The sequence below is a fragment of the Coffea arabica genome, chromosome 11e, assembly GCF_036785885.1.
Source record: "Coffea arabica cultivar ET-39 chromosome 11e, Coffea Arabica ET-39 HiFi, whole genome shotgun sequence".
Lineage (NCBI taxonomy): Eukaryota > Viridiplantae > Streptophyta > Magnoliopsida > Gentianales > Rubiaceae > Coffea > Coffea arabica.
Window position 1 is genome coordinate 10,964,614 of NC_092331.1, and position 17,950 is coordinate 10,982,563.

The 17,950-nt window shown below is 33.6% G+C and overlaps 1 protein-coding gene and 1 long non-coding RNA gene across 2 annotated transcripts; one reads left to right on the forward strand and one right to left on the reverse strand.

Moving 5' to 3' along the window:
* Positions 1–8,205: 8,205 nt before the first annotated feature.
* On the reverse strand, positions 8,206–10,945 carry LOC140020959 (uncharacterized). Its single transcript, XR_011824915.1, has 3 exons — positions 10,547–10,945; positions 9,017–9,074; positions 8,206–8,369 (listed from the first exon to the last, which is right to left on the reverse strand). It is a non-coding gene; the product is annotated as an uncharacterized lncRNA (long non-coding RNA).
* A 4,509-nt stretch (positions 10,946–15,454) lies between these two features.
* On the forward strand, positions 15,455–17,074 carry LOC113719551 (homoserine kinase-like). The gene has a single exon (XM_072072614.1). The coding sequence runs from the start codon at positions 15,640–15,642 to the stop codon at positions 16,795–16,797; it is 1,158 nt and encodes a 385-aa protein (XP_071928715.1). The 5' UTR covers positions 15,455–15,639; the 3' UTR covers positions 16,798–17,074.
* Positions 17,075–17,950: the final 876 nt, after the last annotated feature.

The window sequence follows — 17,950 nt, forward strand, 5'->3', positions numbered from 1 at the left end:
CTTGGCATTGAGGTTTCTCAAACAGATCATGACATATTTATTACACAGAAGAAATATGCAGGTGACATATTAAAAGGGTTTAAGATGGATCTGCCAATCCTATATTGACTCTAGTTGAAGAGAAGTTGAAATTGGTGAAAGATGGTGATGGTGAATTAGTTGATGCCACTAATTTTAGAAAATTGGTTGGAAGTCTATGATACTTGACGTCTACAAAGACTGACATTATTTTTGGTATTGGGTTAATTAGCAAGTTTATACAGTCTCCATGCCAATCACATTGGCAAGCGGCCAAAAGGATTTTAAGACACATTAGAGGTACACAATTTGATGGTATTTTTTTTTTATCTATATGCTAATAATTCTAATCTTGTTGGCTTTATAGACAGTGATTGGGATGGTGACATGATTTAAAGGAGAAGTACATTAGACTATGCCTTTTATTTAGGCAGTGGTGTATATTCTTGGTCTTCTAAGAAACAACAAGTAGTGGCATTATCTACGGTAGAAGCGGAGTATATGGCAGCTACACATAGTGCTATTCAAGCATTATGGTTGAGAAGAATACTTGATTTTCTACGGCATGAACAAGTTGGTCCTATTAAGACCTATTGTAATAGCAAGTCTGCTATTGAGCTACCAAAAAATCTAGTATTTCACAGAAGAAGCAAGCATATTGATATCAAGTTTCACTTCATTCGTGAACTAATTCAAAATCAAGAAATCGCCATTGACTATTGTAAGAGTGAAGTTCAAGTGGTGGATATTTTCACGAAACCATTGAAGGTGGAGCTACTTGTGGGTTAAGCGCGTTTCTTGATTGATGGTTGGGTTAAGCGCGTTAGTAGTTTCCCGAACGACTTGAATTAATGTTTTACCGTTTTAGTAGTCCTGGCGAGAGCTGGACAGGCAGTCCGCTACCCCTTTGGTACGCCTTAGGGGAAGGTGGGGCTGTCACACTACTTCTCAAGTTGAAGAAAATATTTGGTATGATGCGATTTGAAGACATTTGTTTAAGGGAGACAATGTAGGATTATTAAACTAAATCTTTTTAGGATTTAGTTTATTGTTTAGTTGTGATTTCCTATTCTTAGTATAATTTGATAGTTTAAATTTCAATTGGATTTTGGTACTTAGTAGCTCTGTTTTGAAACTCGGACCGGACCGGCCGGTCGAACCGGGAACCGGCCAGGCAGCCGGTCCGAGTCACATTAAAAACCCGGAAATTTAAAATCCGGTCAAAGCCGGTCAAAAACCGGGTTTGACCGGACAAAAACCGGTTTTTCCGGTTCAACAGTAATTTTTTTTAAAAAAAATTCAAACTTTTTAATATTATGTTTTGACCCCCTAAATTGTTAAAACTTATTGATATACCTCAAATATTTGATACTTTATAAATATTATCCTAAAATTTGATGTTATTTTTCAATTAAATTCATAATTTTAATTCTAAACTTGTTAATATTTATTAAATAATATAAATTGCTACTTGATTGTTCTAATTTCTTTGTATTTTTTTGTTAAATATATTTGAAACATCAAATATATATGAATATACCTTTATTAATATCAATATATTATTAGATATTATATATCTAATATTTTAATTTTTAAATAATTTTTATTTATGACGTCATCCGGTTCGACCCCTATCGACCCCCGGTCGAACCCATTGACCCCTGACCTCGGCCGAGTCGCTATCCGGTCCGGTTCTGAAAACATAGCTTAGTAGTCTATATGAAGATCATAGGCCTTTGTCTATTGGTGTAAGAAAGAAAGAAAAGAATCAGAGAGATAATAAAAACCTCCAGTTCTCTTTCCTCTATTTCGTCTCCTGGTCTCGGGATTTATTTTGCCTTCTTGTGGTTTCATTCAATCGTGAAAAGCCTTGTGGCTTATATTGATTATTTTGTGGGCTTACAGAAATGCTCAGCTATACTCAGCTATGTTTAACTTGGAATGCTCCTATTGGGTGAAAGTGCTTCTGTTTTTTGAACAAACATAAAAATCTTCTTTATATTTATTATAATAAATTGCATTTTTTTAGTGTAACTATAATTGTTATTGTGTGTGTGTATTTAGTATGCCTTGTAGATTTATTGCTTTGGGGCCAATTATTATTAGCTGTATTTTTATAGTTTGTTTTGTGTATTTGGTGTCCATAGATTATGTGGGTTGGATGGTTGTATGAATGAAATTTGTTTGTGTAATACTGTTATGTTGGTAATGGTAAGTTTTTAGGTTTCTTAAATATTCAAATGATTTTTTTTTTGTGTCAATGGCCATTCTTTTAGTTTTAGTGATATTACCATTTATCTTGTGAATATTAAAGGCTTTTTTATTTTTTATTTTTTTGACAAAGTTGGTAGCATTGTGCTTATTTTTGTGATGGTTAGATAATTAGATAGTCGTAATTTTTATTAGATGGTATTTTTGTAATGGTTAGATAGTCATACTTTTTTTGGGGGGTAAAATACCAAAAAACTCCCTATGATTTAATAAATGTTCAATTTAACTTTCTCTAGTTTGGAAACCTACACTATAACTTCCTGTGGTGTTGACTAAATTGAAAATTGGACAGAAAGCATCCAATCTAACAATTGCATGTGAAATATCAATATTGCCTGTACAATATCTAAGATACTTTCTATTCAATTTTCAATTTAGTCGAAATCACATGGAATTATAGTGTAACTTTTCAAACTAAAGAGAGTTAAATTGAATATTTGACAAATCATAGGGAGTTCATTTATATAGGGGCAATATTGACATTTCACGTATAACCGTTAAATTTGATGCTTTCTATCCAATTTTCAAATTAGTTGAAACCACAAGGAATTATAGTGTAGATTTACAAACCCGAGGGAGTTAAATTAAACATTGAGTAAACCACAAGAAGTTTTTTGGTATTTTACCCTTTTTTTTCTTTGTTGTTGTAATTCAATTAAGAACAAACCCATGTTTTCCTCATTAGTATGACCATTGTTGGTAGCCTTATCTTTGGTTTGATTTGTGATCCTTATACCTTACAAACCAAGATACATATATTGAAGAACTATAGCATTAACACACTATTAGATTCATCAACTATGAAAATGGATCGAGAAAATTTAAAGAAATAAATGATAACCATTTTGGATTCTTTTTCTTTAGTTTAGAATTGACTTTTCTACTTTGCAATATATACAGAATAGGATATATTACTCAAAAATAGTACGAAATGTTATACTCACGAGTATCTTTTACAATCTATTACTTGATTGTAACTATAAAGGGTCACATGCATATTTAATTTGAACCAATGTAGCATCTATATTAGACAAACTCACAAATGCATTTTGATTGGGTTAAAGCTCTTGATCATTTTCACAGCTTTGACTTGATGAATCTTGAGTTTCATTTCCAAGCTTGCATAACCTTGTGTTATGACCCCTTTTAGAACAATTAGTGCATTTGATGATCTGCACAATTTTGCTCATCTTTTTCCTTTTCTTCTTTCTTTACTATGTTGGATCTCATCATCATTTTGCCTTTTTCTTTTTCAGATCTACCTAGTACTCTCTCATAAGATGATAGAAGTAGTGGTTTCACATTAGTTGGCAGCTAGTCATGCTCTTCATCGCAGGAAGTATACACGAGTCATAACACTTGAAGTATGTCTTTACACTATAACATTCATCGATATAGTCCATGGGATTTTTTAAGGTTATCCAAATTGCTAAAATAGCATGAAAACAGGTATACATGTCTTGTGAGTGCATCACAATAATCATCAACCATCTTCATAATCAGAATGTTACTTGGATCACTCTTCTTAAACTCATTAATATAGTCAGGCAACTTGTCATACTGATATTACTCATTGCCTTCAACCATCTTCATGGCAAGTTATTTTCCCTTATAGATTTGGTCTTTGTTCAAAAAAAAGCTTGTTTCCTTCATATCCTAAGTTCTAAAGCTCTTAACGTCTAGTTTAGGATTCTTTCTACATGTCTCACAATACCTTGACGCTACTCACCCATAATTCACACTTTTGCTGTGGTATGAGAACCCATGGTTGTGTTTGCATTGAATGTTCTAACATGAATAATATCAGCCCCTTTCATTTTTCTAGTACATATTTCCCAATCACAATTTTTTGTAGGGCACTAGCTCTAACTCTCAAATTTTCACTCTTACAAAACTTTGAATGGTCTTTCTCTATGTATATTATAGTGCCTGTTTGGAAGGTGAGTTTTTTGGGTGTTTGTATAAAACTTTACTGTAGATCACTGTAGAAATTGTAAAAAAACTTTGTAAGATAAAAAAACTTTTTTTAAAAGTTGTAGAAAAACTTTTTGTGTGGTGAAAACTTTTTTTCCTTTTCCTTTTCTTTCTTTCTTTTTCTTTTTTCTTTTTTTTTCTTTCTTTCTTTTTTCTTTTCCTTCCTCCCTTCCCGCTTCTTTTCTCTTCCCCTTCCTCCTCCCCTGTTCCCTCTTTAGATCACTGCCAATGCAGCTTTGGGTTTTTTTGCAGCTTTTTTTTTTTGCTTTTTTTTTCTCCCCCTCTCCTGCCCGCCACTCCTCCCTCTCTCTCCCCCGCCACCCCTCTTCTCCCTCTCCCCTTCCCCTTCCTTCCCCCGCTACCCATTTCCTCCCCTTTCCCCTGACACCCTCCTTTGCCCGCTACCCCCCTCTGCCTCCCCCGCCACCCCTCTTCTCCCTCCCCCGCCACCCATTTCCTCCCCTCTCCCCAGGCACCCCCTCTGCCCGCCACCCTCCTCTGCCTCTCCCGCCACCACCATTTCCTCCCTTCTCCCACGCCACCTCTCTCCTCCCCTCTCCCCATCCCCATTCCCTCATCCGCCTCTGCTCAATCTGCTAGCACCTGAAAATTTTTTTTTTTTTGCAATTTTCCTTCTCCCCCTCTACTCCCCTTCCCCCGCCACCCTCACCCTCCCTCGGTGCAATCTAGTCTGGCGATCGGCTAGAGGGGAAGGGTGGTGGGGGAGGAGTGGGGAAGAGGGAGAGGGAGAAAAAAAAAGAGAGGATCAAAATCGGGCAAAGGGGGAGGATGGCAGGGGAGGAAGAGGGGGAGAGGGAGAAAGGGAAAAAAAAAAAAGATCAACACCGGAAGAGGTGATCGGCGCCGGAACCAGCGGCGGAGGTGGTGGCCCCTGACGGAGGTGGTGGCCGGTTGGGGTGGGGAAGGAAGAAGAAGAAAAGAGAAAGGGAATTTCGAGTTTTTTGTGTTTTGGATATTTTAAAGTATATAGGTTAAAAATTTTGATAAGTTTTTGGGGTTCCTGTAACAAAAGTTGTTAAAAAATTAGTATCATACAAACTTGGCAAAAAACCAAGGTTCCAAACAGGCCCAAAGCTTCTACTTGCCCCCTTCAACTCTTTGAGCTGCTAAAAAGTTGTTTAAGTTCAGTTTTTGGATTGTGCACATCTCTAAGATTAAACATGGGGAGTTTCACTACTTGATCTTCGTCTGATTCACAAAGACTATCAAGATTGAAACCTGATTCTACAGTTGTATCTATGTCAGAATTGTTTTTTGCTATCTCAGAATCAGTCAATATATCTCTCCTACTTTGAGCATTAGTTTTCTTTTTTCCATCCCTCTTTATTTGCTCATGAATTAGTTTTTACCCCGAACCACTCTGAATCTTGATCAACATTTTGTTCATATTGATCATTATAATAATCCATCTCATAATCAATATTCTTTATCAAAAAATTCTTCAAAAGCACTATCAGAATTACCATTATACTCATTATCACTATCATTTTTTTCATCTTTTATGACATATCATCATCATAATCACCATAGACTTTAATAGTTTGATATCCAAATCTACCACCATACCATAATCAAAGTAATCAACACAATAAGCATGTAATTCCCTATCATGTTGTAGCGAACGAAATTTATATTTTCTATCAAAATATGGTACTTTTTGTCACCATAAGTTTTAACCTCTCTCAAGCAACCTATCTACTTGAAAGAGGCTAATTCCTGTTGCTTCTACATTGTCAAATATCTTCAATTCTCGACCCTCATAATGTGTATCATCTCCTCTTATGTTGCTTCTACATAGAGTCAAGTAGGATCTTTATATGTGCGTATGGAACTCTTCCATTCGTCCTAAACTAATTACTAGACATACTTACTAGTCGGTCCGGACTGACATAAAATTTTCCATCTTAACTCTTTTAGGCCAGAAATTGATTGCTTTAAAAGTCTCCAAATAATTAGTAGGATTTCAACATTGCCACTAAATATTGGTTAAGGTTATCAAGCTTATCTACCAAACAAGTTGATTGATCTAGCTTATGTTCAATTCTTCATTTATCTTAGTTTATCTAATCAAGAAATTAAGCCAGAAAAGTAATTGCTTCAAAAGTCCATACAACATTTAACATTACTATTAAATATTGGGCAAAAAAATTTTGTTGGGCATTAAACTATTGCCCACGTCTACTTTTGACCGTAAAACTATTTTTCATCTTAATTTGATCACTCAACTAGTTAATCAGTACATCCATGGACATTTCATCGGATTTTGCTCTTAATCTACAAAATAAATAGAACAGGCGCAACTCATGTGTCAAAACCTGAGAGAAAATATATCCATTGAACTTTTCAACTTGAAGACAAAAGAACCAAATGGCCATTAAACTATTCGACTTATACAATTTTAATCACTCAATTATTTTTGTTATACAAAATGGCTACTCAACTTATAAATGTCTACACTAGTTGTCATTCTGTCCAAATTCGGTGCTAACTCTGACGGAATGAGTGGCATGTGCATCACATATGCCAACGTATGTGGGTAAAGTCATCCATATAAATGAGGCAAATATTAAACAGCTACTGAACTATACAAATAATATACTTTTAGTGATCTTTCATTCAAATTATGTCATTTGATCTACTATTTCCATTTAATTTTAGGGTTCTTGGAAATAATTCACAAGAACTTAAGCATATAATTTAGATTTTTTTGTTAGAACTTATAAATTAGAATCCTTTAAAGAAGCTCATATAGATTCTAAATTTTATCTTTGTTAATTGGAAATTTAAAACTCTATATGGGGAAAAACTTAAAAAAATTGATCTTATGAAATTGTCTTTGTTTTTGGCACGTGAAATGCACAAAAAAGTCATTCTGTTAGCATTAATAGCAATATTAGATAGAATGACCAGTAGCATGTGATTTAAGAGTTTAGTGATTATATTGAGATAACAAAAAAATTTTGAGTGGCCAAAAGTGCATGAACGGAATAGTGTAGTGCCCGTTAAGATTTTTTGCTTTCAAGTTGAGAAACTTGATGGACGTATTTACTCTTATATTTTGACATATGAGTTACACATGTTTGATTTATTTTGTAGATTAAGAACAAAATGAGCAAGGGTATACTGATTAGTTAGTTTAGTGGTTGAATTGAGATAAAAATAATTTAATGGTCAAAAGTCGACGTAGGAAATAGTTTAATGGTAGACTAGGTTTTTGGCCCTTAAATAAAGTAAAACCTTTATAAATTAATACTTGATAAATTGATAACCTCTATTAAATAATAATTTTTCGATCCCAACCTAGGCTAATGAGATAAATTAATAATTTTGATAAAATAATAAGATGATAATTTTTTTGAAAACGTTACATAACCCTTTGGTCCCAATCATATCATAAATTAATAATAAAAAAATCATTCAAAATGTCTCGCACATTTTATAAAATGACTTTTTTCGCCCCTCACTTTTAAAAATATAATTTTATGTCCCTTATAAATTCATATTGATTAAATTTGGTCAATACCTAGATTTTTGACCAATTTTTTTGTCAGAATTCATCAAGTGCCTTGCATATGATCATTTTTTAGGGTAAAATTGTCAAACCAAATTTTACATAATCCGATCTATAGTCCCTTACATTTCATAAAATGAATTGTTTCGTCTCTTACATTTCACAAAATGAATTTTGTTATCTCTCACATTTTACAAAATAAATTTTTCATCCCATGTGTACGAATAATTTTTTTTTTAAATGAATGTATATATCTATTCGATTTCACTTGAACAGTACGAGTAGCATATAATATATGACGACCCCATCTTCCCCTAAAACGAACCCAAGGATTTGGCGAACCGCATGTCCAACTCTCGTCAGAACTCACTCACTAACATTTTTGAAATAGTCTTTCACGCCTCTAAATTAACATAAAAGTTCCATTCATCCAAGAATTTCAAATTAATTTACAGCTTAAAAGTGAAACATAGGATTTCATTAACAAAGATCCCAAATACATTTCATCTACAAAAGTATAAGTACATGAAGATTATATACACTAGTTCACGTTTACTTGACCCAGCCTCCACTCCTGTAAGGAAAGTAAAACTAAAGAAATGAGGTAAAAGTCCAGCGATATTCCCAAACAAGCAATCAAGTAGATAAAACATGGAAGTATTACATTTAACAATTTGCACACTTTGCACAGTAACAAACAGTCATTCAAGAGACAAACATTCAATCATTAGAAAGATACGTGCTCACTTGGAGCGATTCATTTAGTCATTCAGTCGCCGACCATTTCCTTTATTCCTCCAACATTTGAAAACATTTAAAAGTAAAAACTCCTGCAGTGTTCATTTCATTCATTCATTCAGTCATTCATTTCAATTATTGCATTGCATTCACTAGCTAGTACTCCACCCGACTTCGTGATCATACTCGTGTATACCAAACACTGTCTCAAGATTACCAGCCACTCGATCGAGTCCGCTTTTGGCTCGAGTCGACTGGTAACGAAGACAAGGGTCCAGTTCAGCCAAAGACTTATAGTCATGCACAAGTAACATTCAATCATTTAATTCTTGAAAATTTACATTCACTTAGATCGAGTGTGATAAATTACATACTCGCCCATTGAAAATTACTTAACAATCATTGAAAAGCATTTAATATTCAAGTAAACGTTCACAACATTCCACATAGTCATTGGAAGCACAACATGCAAGGAATACTCACCGATATCAATAGATTAAACGTCAACTCTCTGGATGATAACCTTGATCGCTACCACACCCTGAGGCAAGATTCAGAATTACAATAGATTTAAATTTAGTAGATTCAACTAGCCAAAACATACACGTCTAGTATTCCAAAGTATTCCATATGCTTCTCACTTTGAGCTCGAGACTTTAAGATAAAATCCAACACAAGTATTCTAAAAGTGAAGAAAGCAATTTAAGCATCTAAAATCACACCAAATTAAGGTTTAAGACTACAAAAGTTTTTCCAAAGTTTTTCAAGTCTCACTCAATTCATTTGACAAAATTTCCAACTTTGGTGACATACTTTGAAAAAGTATAACTTGAGTTTCGTATGTCAGAAAATCACAAAACTTACACCATTAGAAAAGACTCGAAGCACTAACAGGTTTTAGAAGACATTTTCATGAAATTTAACTCATAAGTTAGTCAAATTTCAATTTAAACTCACTGATGTCTCATGTGCAAAAACAGAACAGTCATGATTTTCAAGAAATTTTCCAGATTTACTGGTATTTATAGGAATTGAATCAAATTCTGAATTTTATATCATTGAAAGCCCTATGAGTCTAGTTTCAAACACAACTAACAGAACTCAATTATGACTTCCTATATGAAGTTATAGCCAATTTTTCAAATCTGTATAGGGCTTCCTGCGAAAATTTTCCAACAAGCAATTAGTTTGGAAAACTAGAGGTTTTTCCCTTCTTAAATTTCTTTGTTTTGGCTCAAAACTAACACACATGCAAAGAAATAGATTGTAACAAGTGTTTTAAGTAAAATCATATGCAAGAAGAAAACAAAATATCCTAAATTCACACCTTAACCCTCACTTGACCAACAAGGTGAAAATCCAGAAATATGTCTTCATATCTTTTCCAGTTAATCATCCAATTCAAATCTTAATTTCATAGTAAATGAATCTCAATCAAGGCCACAAAACTATCAACTTTGAACATATATAACAAGCTCTAAATCACTTACACCAAAGCTGAAATTTTTTCATCTCAAAATTGAAATTTCAAACCAAAGTTAGAAATATTGATATCAAAACTAAAATTACATACCAAAACTTGAACATCTCCTAATAAATCTAAAATTGGCATTCCAAGGGTGTAAATTAACATAGCAAAGCTAGAAATTAACTACTAGAGTTGAAAATATCATATAATAAAGCTAGAAGTGCATATCCAAGCTAGATATCTTTATATCAAATTCACAAGTTCATATCAAAGTTGGAAACTCTCAACTCAAGGCTGGAAAATATCAATCAAAGCTGAAAATTCGAATATAGGAGTTAGATAACCTCATACCAAAGTTAAAATTTCATATCCAACCTTATATCAAAACTAAACCATTCATATCAAGACTGACCAATACATTCCAAAGATGAAAATTGCAACCTACTAAGCAAAATCATGAAATCTTCCATAAAACTTCTATATTCAAGTCATCTATCCAATAAAATGCAAGATGAGAAAGAGAAAAAAATTGGTTAGCTTCATACCTTCAAACCCTTATAGGAAAATGCAAAACAAAGGTTGCCTATCCAAAATCACTCCACCTCAAGTTTCTTTGTCACCTTGTTGCACCTTTCTATGGATTGATTTAGAGTTTTCGGTTGATTTCTCTCCAAAACAAGCAAGAATCAAAATGAAAAATTGAAAACTTTCTTCTTTTTTTTTCTCTCTCTATTTCGGCCAAGGAAGAAGGAGAATGAAGGGATTTTTGCTGAAAATTACAAGATAAAGACTAGAGAAGTCTTTGGTCAAAGTTGGCTTGATAACCAACACTTATCATCCACCCATTTTCCCCCATCTTTCTTTCCTTTTTTTTCTTTTCCTCTCTCTATTCTTTCTCTAAATTCAGCCAAAACCCTAGAAATGCAAGGGAGAAATAATAAAAAGGAAAGTAAGGAAATTAATGAAGGAAAGGTCTTGATTAAATGGTGTCTTCAATCGGTGACAAGTGGCTTGAGTAGGTTCAAGCCTATCTCTTTGTTTTCTCTTGTTTTGTAACTTATGTTTCATTAATTTACTCTTGACACTTCCAATCACATGCTCCCTCTAATACTACACTTGTTCTCATCCACCAAATATAACGCACATATCTCACTCATCGGTCAAACTATCTTAATGTACTATGGAACTTAGCATGCACTAAAATATAAAAAGAGAAATGATAAAAATCTTAACTTAACCTTTAAATCACTGTCAAATTAAGGCTAGCAAATAAGCAAGTAAAGTTAAATTAAAAGGAAATATAAATTAATTTTTCAAAAACAGGAGAAAATTTTAAAAAAATTTTCGGGTTCTCACATAATATATCTCTATTTAATTTCACCTAAACATATACGCGGGTTTAAATCTAATAATTTTGTTTTAAATACATATATATTTATTTGATTTCACCATGTGAATCTATTCAATATTTGTGGCATTTTCTTTTTTAATAATAATTCATTTATTGAGTTGTGCTATAAAGTCATCTAATTAATCGATCCTAATTCGAATTCTATAGTCATACTTATAAATTGCAGTTTAAATCTGAAGTTTCTACTTGCCACCTTTAAGACCAATAGTTGAATTTCTTGCCTTGTGATTATTTTAAAATTTGAAAGTGTCAATCGCTTACTTTTTTTTGTCATACTTTTTCTTTGTTTATTTTTTCTGTCCAAATTTAATTCAATATAAATACTTGATAATATTTAGGATTAAATGTCTTTTTATTTTCAATTTTTGAGTAAAAAAAATTGAACATGAATGAAAAAATAACAAATTTTTTTAAACCCATGTATATATCTATTTAATTTCACCTGAACAATATATTTAGGCGAAATCAAATAGAAATATATTACATGCTATTCGTATTGTTCATGTGAAATTAAATAGAGATATACATGAGTTTAAAAAAAATTATTCATACACATGATCAATGAGTGACAAAAAAATTATTTTGCAAAATGTGAGGGATGAAAAAATTTATTTTGTGAAATTTGAGGGATGAAACATTTCATTTGTGAAATGTAAGGGACAAAAAATTTATTTTATAAAATGTAAGGGATTATAGATCAGATTATGCAAATTTTGATTTAACAATTTTATTCTTAAAAAATGATCACGTGCAAGGCACGTGGTGGATTTCGATAAAAAATTAGTTGAAAACTTAGGTAGTGACGAAATTTGACCAATGCGAATTTGTAAGGAATGTAAAAGTGCACTTTTAAAAGTAAGGGATGAAAAAAGTCATTTTGTAAAATATGAGGGACGTTTTGAATGATTTTTCCATTAATAATTCACTAAAATTACATATCGTATTTCTAAAATATAAGTCTATTGTTATTTATTTTTTCTTAAAATTTAAATCTACCTAAATGTCATTAAAGACATTGATAGAATTAAATGATATCAGTTACATATATACATTGAAGACATTAATAGAATTAAATTATACTTACAAATCAAGTAGATATGGATTGGTTCATATTCTTTAGATTTTTAATCTCCTTTTATTAATAGAATACTTCATATTTTTATAAAATAAATATAAGATTGAGTTTTGGTCAAAGAATAGGTTGAATTTCAAACGCATAGGTGTGGGCTTTTTGGGAATGTGAAATGTTGTGTATTAGTTTAAAAGCTTTAAGTACAAGTTAAGAAAGCATGTATTTGGGTATGTTTACTGAAATGACCCCATTTTAATACATTTAAAGTTGTCATTGATGAGCCGTCTGGGTATTGATGGAATGTGTAATTAGTGTGCAACCGTTTTTCATTTTGTACAACCCATATATGCTTGTATGTTGGTGTAATTACCGGAATATCCCTTAGCTACCAATAATTCCCCTTTTCAGCCGCAGATAACCGTTTGAGATGTTGCTTTGTCTGAAACGTTTGAATGGCAATCGAATTTAGGAAATGAGCCAACGATTTCTCTATCAATGGTAGGAACCCATTTCTCTATCATTTATAATCTGCATTTATGAGTCACAAATGTTGGTCAGTTTATCTTCTTTCAGCTTCAGGAGTTAAGTTTTCCCTTTTTGCCTTTGTCTACAACGATTTGCCTCATCGTTTTCTCTTCCATCCGACCTCAATTCTGAAATTACCTATTATTTTATCATTAATTACACCCAATTCAATTGCCGAACTGTTGGTATGTTAATGCTTAAACGGTTGATTATCAGTTTCTCCCTGTTCGCATTTTAGAATTGGGATAATTCTACCTGGCTTCATACTAATCAGCTCAGAATGCTCTTCAGTCCCAGCTACTCCTGGTGGTTCAGCGTGAGGTTAGATTTCACCCCCCCCAATTTTTCAGTTCCTCCCTTAATTTTGTCGGTGTGTTCTTAGTACCTACAATTAGCGACTCTTATCGCGTTGCCTAACTGCAAGATAGCATTTTTCGCATTGCCTAACCCCAATTGGTCTGGGTTGGTTATAATCTTATAGGTTTGGAGCAGCAGCAAGAAAGAGCTCTTGGTGGGGATTTTGGAATAAGGTTAGCTTACTGTGTTGCTCTGTTTTTCTGCATTATAAATATCCTTCAATTTGACACAGTTTTATTGTAACGCTGTCTGAATTGATTGATTATATCGTTTATTTTTTCATACTAAACTTTATTTCTTCTTACAATGTACTATTGTTTATTCAACAACAAAACCTTTTTCCCCACAGGCTTTAAACACCCGCGTGATGCGCAGGCACTCCCCCCTAGTTTATAAAATAAATTTTAGTTGATTAAATAAGTGTTTCTTTGAATTATAAGTACACTCATCAAATTATTAAATTATTAATTTATAGATTAATCAATACCTATCTTTTTAAATTAATAGAATTTGTATGGTTCCAAGATTATTAAGTTATTGATGGGTTGATGGGACACTTATCTAAAAGAAAGTTTTCAACATGAAAGGGTTAATTATGACCTATGTGTATTGCTAGTATTCATTTATAAGTCAGTCTAATAGATGTTCATTTGATACTCGTTAAAATATATTTTATGTGTTATATTTTTTAAAATATAAGTTTAATTAAGGAAAGTATATAAATACAAGGGAAAATATGTAAGATTAAATAGGAAAAATATATAAATCCAATAGACGATAATAATTATTAGTATGTGTATATTCATAATAGGTTAATTGGAAGCGTGTTAACGAGTGTCCAACCATTAGAAAAATTCTTTATTTACTTCTATTATCATATTTGTTTACTATTATTACTACTTCCTTTTTTCATTTTGTTGTTGTTGGCTCTAATTTTATTACTACTTCTTTTTTTTTTGTTTTGTTGTTGTTGGCTCTAATTAGGTAACTATTATGGTTACATTTTTTTTTTCTTTTTAAGTGTAAGTGGAAGGTCTTGGTAACTCTCACTTACACTCCCTTCGTACTACCACCCAACCCATCCATCTCCCCAATTATTATGGTTACTTATTATTTATGACTTCCTTGTTTTTTGTTGGCTTTAATTAGTACTAGTGATTGAGGTACACTTGTTTTGTGTGCACTTTGTGAAACATACATGCTCTAAAAAACATGAACACCATGAAAAGAGAAAAAAGCATAAAAGTTTGTAAAAGGAAAACAAATAAATAGGATTATTCAAGTAAAATAAAATCATGATTATTTATCAATGGTGAATGAAGAAGTGCTGTAACAGACATATTATTGTAGTTTTATAATGTTTCAAATACCATTAGATAAATATGGGGTTTAGATAAATATGGAGAAATTAAATCAGAGCAACTTCTTTCTCATGAACGTGGTAAAAGGAACATGCATGGATGTAGGAAAAGGAACATTTAAATTTTTAATTGGAACTATATTATATGACCATTTTACCCTTAATAATAAGGATAAAATTGACAATTCAAAAAATGACATTTTTATTAACACCAAATTCTGCTCTGACTTTATATATAGAAAAATGGTTAGTAAACATCTGTATTATATCCATATAATACATGTTCATATGTATCATTTTAAAAAAATTTTATATTTTGTACATTTAAAAAATACTCATACTTTTCAATTAATTGTGTTTCAAACGTAATGAACTTTTAGCATATTATACTTCATGAATTATACTTTAATTTTTTAAAAATATTTTAAAATTTGAATAAGGATAATGATATACTTTTTAAGTTATATATAAAATAAAGACGATGCATATCACAACAGCTATAAATTTATACATATTTAAGTAATAATATGATAAAATTTTAATAAATTTAACGTCTCATATATAAGAGTAAGTTTAAAATTGATATAAATGTAGCATAATCTTTAAAAATTAAAGTAAATTTATTCATAGTTTTAGTTCCGTAATTTTCAAATATGTTTCGAGCTATTGACTTACGAATTTAATTTATGTGCATAATTTTTCTGAATACATACCTTTTTTTTTTTTGGCCCACTTTTACGCGAACTTTTGATCGTATACGTAAAATAAATATGACCTGTTGTCAGCAAAGAAAATTCCCTGCTTTCCGTCCTCCCTCCTGAATCACCAACGGCGGCCGGCGGCGGCGGCTTTTTCTCCTCTCCGAACCAAGCTATCGTTGCTTCTTTTCTATATTTAAAGTTTAAACCCGCACATGGCTTCTTCTTCCTCCCTGTGTTGTCGTTTTCTTTGTCAGCCCAACACCAACTCCTCCTCTTCAAATCTCTCTCCTTCCTTCGCTCCAAAGCCGCCTTCTGCATCTCTGTCTTTCAGCAGATGTTCGACCAGAGCTCTTCCGTCCTCTAACTCCGCTACCTCTCTCATCGTTGATGAGCCCGACCCTGTTTTCTCCTCCGTCAAATCATTCGCCCCCGCCACCGTCGCTAACCTCGGCCCCGGCTTCGACTTTCTCGGCTGTGCTGTCGACGGCGTTGGTGACTTCGTCACCCTCCGCGTAGACTCCGATGTCCGTCCCGGCCACGTTTCCATTTCCGACATCTCCGGCTCCCCAGGTGCCAGCAAGCTCACCAAAAATCCTCTCTTTAATTGCGCCGGCATCGCTGCCATTGCTGTCATGAAGATGCTCCGTGTTCGCTCTGTTGGACTCTCTCTCTCCCTCGACAAGGGCTTGCCTCTAGGTAGTGGCCTCGGCTCCAGCGCCGCCAGTGCTGCTGCAGCTGCAGTTGCCGTAAACGAGTTGTTCGGAGCCCCATTATCGGTTTCGGACCTCGTGTTGGCCGGACTGGAATCTGAGTCCAAGGTATCTGGTTACCACGCGGATAATGTGGCCCCGGCGATCATGGGGGGCTTCGTCTTGATTCGCAGCTACGATCCCCTGGAACTCATCCAGCTCAAGTTCCCGGGAAATGCCGAATTGTTTTTTGTGCTGGTGAACCCGGAATTTGAAGCTCCGACGAAGAAGATGAGGGCGGCATTGCCACCGGAGATAACCATGTCTCACCACATCTGGAATTCCAGTCAGGCTGGCGCACTGGTAGCGTCAGTCTTGCAGGGAGACTTGAGGGGTTTAGGGAAGGCTTTGTCATCCGATAAAATAGTGGAGCCGAGGAGGGCACCCCTGATACCGGGAATGGAATCTGTCAAGGCCGCAGCACTTGAGGCAGGAGCATTTGGCTGCACCATCAGTGGAGCTGGTCCCACTGCTGTTGCGGTGACAGATAACGAGGAAAAAGGCAGAGAGATTGGAGAGAGAATGGTGGAAGCATTTATGAAGGCAGGTGATTTGAAGGCTGTGGCAATGGTAAAGAGGCTTGACCGTGTGGGCGCTAGGCTTGTTCACAGCACGCCATGACACCATTGACTTTGATGAATTCTTCTGGTCTGACCAAAAAATTGGCAGGCTGGTGGAAAGGAAAGTAATGTATCCGGAGGCTCCGGTGTTCTTCCTTTGAACTGCTAATAGCGTATTTTCAGCTATTTTCAGATATCATTTACTCTTGACTCTTAGTGTTGTGCCCTAGAATAAGTATGAGAAAGAAATTAGTGTCTTTTTGGCTCTCCTTTAGTTGTTGCATGCTATTGAATGTCTTATTGATATGTTTCCAATAGTATTTCCTAGTGTTTGATCATGATTCATTGTAGTGCATTATATTTTTCATCTCCGTCTTTTAAATTTTTAGTTTGATCATGAATGGCTTATTTTAGTTTGTTCTACTTTGTTTGATTTCCCACTTGGGAAAGGGAAGGTATAATAGTAGATAACCTGTCAAGAATTTGGATAGTGTTGTTGTGCATATCAGAAAGTTTGATTCTTTGCTAATCTGTTATCCTTCATGAACACAATGAAGCAAATTCCTCGATCCAAAAATGCTTCTTTGCTAAACTATCTTATGTTTATAGAGAAGTGTTTTCAATTGTCCTTATAGAAATGAAGCAAAAATCCCACACTCTTTATGAATTGTGAAACAGCCACCACCCAGACAAAAATTTTCTTAATTAAAACTGAACAATGTGCTGGTTTTTAGATAATAGAGAAAATTTTAAATTTGTGATGGTCCATGTTATAGTTTTTCCCAGTGGTAAAACATCACAACTTCTATACTATTCCACCCATCGTTTTTGCTGTTAAAATCAAGAGTAGCAGCTGCTGTTGTTATTGCTTGTGATTTTCCTGACTACCTGGAAAGGACTATCAAAAAGCTGAGATTTTCTGGCTTTCTTTGATGTTTGAACTTTTTGTAGTTGCCATTAGTAATTTTGTTTGTGTGTGTGTATTTTTTTTTGGTTGTCTTCAGTGTAAGAAAGAGGACTTTTTTGGGTGTTCCTGAAATGAGCAATTTGTTACTATTTTTTGTTATTGAATTTTAAGAATAGTCTTGAAATTAATTTTCTTTGGAACTGGTTTGCGTGATTACCTGCAATCTATTGCTTCACATGGATATGGTTATGTTTACACTATAAAGATCTCTGGATGCTGATTGAAACACAGCAAGATTGCAAATTAG

Excerpts from the sequence above, each read along its gene's own strand:
- LOC113719551 (XM_072072614.1), top strand. The coding sequence starts at position 15,640 with ATGGCTTCTTCTTCCTCCCTGTGTTGTCGTTTTCTTTGTCAGCCCAAC.